At 43.1% G+C, this 1,937-nt stretch overlaps 1 protein-coding gene across 1 annotated transcript in view; it reads right to left on the bottom strand.

The window, feature by feature from the left end:
• zgc:158803 (LUC7 domain-containing protein) overlaps nucleotides 1-1,044 on the bottom strand; it is a gene marked incomplete in the record, with an annotated part of 8,725 nt that extends 7,681 nt beyond the window's left edge. Inside the window, 2 exon segments of the mRNA XM_037697856.1 lie at nucleotides 187-281; nucleotides 618-1,044. Coding sequence (XP_037553784.1) covers nucleotides 187-281; nucleotides 618-678 — 156 coding nt within the window.
• Between the last annotated feature and the right edge of the window lie 893 nt (nucleotides 1,045-1,937).

Raw genomic sequence — 1,937 nt, 5'->3', positions numbered from 1 at the left:
TTAATTTAATCCGCTCTTGTTATAATTTAATTTAATCTGCACTTGTTGGAAGTTAATTTAATCCGCTCTTGTTATAATTTAATCCGCTCTTATTGGAAGTTAATTTTCACAGGAGGGCCTGAACCAACCAAAACAAACACGCATGTTGCTTCTTGTTTCGTGGCACTGGAACCAGAAGATGCTTACGGTGCCGGACAGGATGTCGTGAGGACATGAATCCAAGAGGTGGCTTTTACAGACCCGATCATCTGAGAACTTGATCCTCTGCCGCATGGTGTCTCCTGGAACGAGCAGAACACACGAGGTGCACATGAACAACGAGCTCCTCTGAAGGTTCAGCTCAGCGGCACCATGTTCTGAACAGGTTAGCTTCTAGTTGGACACACGCTCATCGTCACGCACACGAGTCAAACGAAGGAGATACGCGTGCACGTGGTTCACTTCAGTTTTCCTCTGGTTAGAGTTGTGGCTCACGTGTCCTAACTACCTGAGTAAAGTTAAAGACGACAGGTAACAGCAGCTAGCTTCCTGTGAGCTAGCACACGTTAGCTTGCTGGCTAACCCCGGCTGCGCGTGGCGCTAGCTCCCGGTTGGAAGCACAACCCCCCCGGGCTCACCGTCTCTCCCCGTCCCCATCAGCTGGTCCAGCATGGCTCGCATCTGCGCCTGGGCCGACATGTTCGTTAGCGTCGAGTCGTGCGCGCCGTCAGGCCTCGTCTCCCAGCAGGAGGTGGAAGTCCCGCTCCACCTGTCTCCACCGTTCTCACGCGATCGCTGCACTTTCACTCGAGTTCTGCGTCACTTTGTTGAACCCGCGGGACTGCACGGGCGCGTCCACTCGTGGGGCGCGTGAACGCAGCCAGGCCGCTTCAATGGCGGACTTTACAGAACGGGCGCTGCGCTAGAACTGGACTTGAGGCCGGTCACACACAAGTTATCACGTTTATTCTACGTCCTCTTCTTCTTCCGCCTTCCCAGTTCCTCTTTGTGCGCGCCACCGCAGAGCGCGCGCCCTGCGACCATTCTTCTTCTTCTGCATCCAGGAAGTGCAGCTCGCGTTTTTTTCCTTCAAAACTTTATTTACAACTTTACTTCGAATAGAGCAATCTAACAAATACACACTAAATAACACTGAACATGTCAAAAAAGGAAGCAAAAAAAAAAACAAAGATAAATAAATGCGAGTTACAAAGTTAAATTCTATTCATTACAGATGTTTTTTGTTTTTATAGCCTTTTTTATTTGAGCCTGACTCTGAGTCAAGATACAGTTTTACATCCATTACAAAGATCAAAAAACAGTTTCCTATGCATTATTTTTCTATTTTATATATATTTCTTCTATTTTATACTATTTTGCATCTGTTTTCTACATTCACCCTATAATCTAGCTGTTTTTATTACTTTTTTGTAAAAAAAAATCTGTATGCCTTTTTATAACTGTTTATTGTTGCTGTTGTCATCTTTCTTTGTTAAATCAGGTCTCTCTTGTAAATGAGTCCTCGAGGCTCGATGGGATTCACCTGTCTAAATAAAGGTTGAATGAATTAATGAATGGTTTTACTGGATGTGGAACTTTGCAAGAAACAAGATCAGACTGATAATAAATATGTGAGAGGAGTCTTTCGTCTTGACATCTAGGATACCAAACAACATTTTCAAAATAGAGAAGGAAACCTGGTTGGATATTATTGGATATCAGAGCAACAATGTCCTTCCAAAAGCTCTGTGAGTATGTACACTTCCACAAAAGATGAACAGATGTTTCTGGATAAAGCTTGCAGAACGAACAGGAAATATCAGCTTTATATTTCTGAAGAAAGTGTTTGGATAAAATGTATGAATTAATTTAAAAGAAAATTCTTTTAAACTTGATATTGACTACTCTTGTACAATTTGTGAACTACACATAGAAACAATCTCTCATTTATTCTATAA

Source organism: Nematolebias whitei, chromosome 3 (genome assembly GCF_014905685.2).
Source record: "Nematolebias whitei isolate Nwh7 chromosome 3, NemWhi1, whole genome shotgun sequence".
In the NCBI taxonomy this organism is placed as follows: domain Eukaryota; kingdom Metazoa; phylum Chordata; class Actinopteri; order Cyprinodontiformes; family Rivulidae; genus Nematolebias; species Nematolebias whitei.
This window is presented reverse-complemented; position numbering and strand designations above follow the sequence as displayed.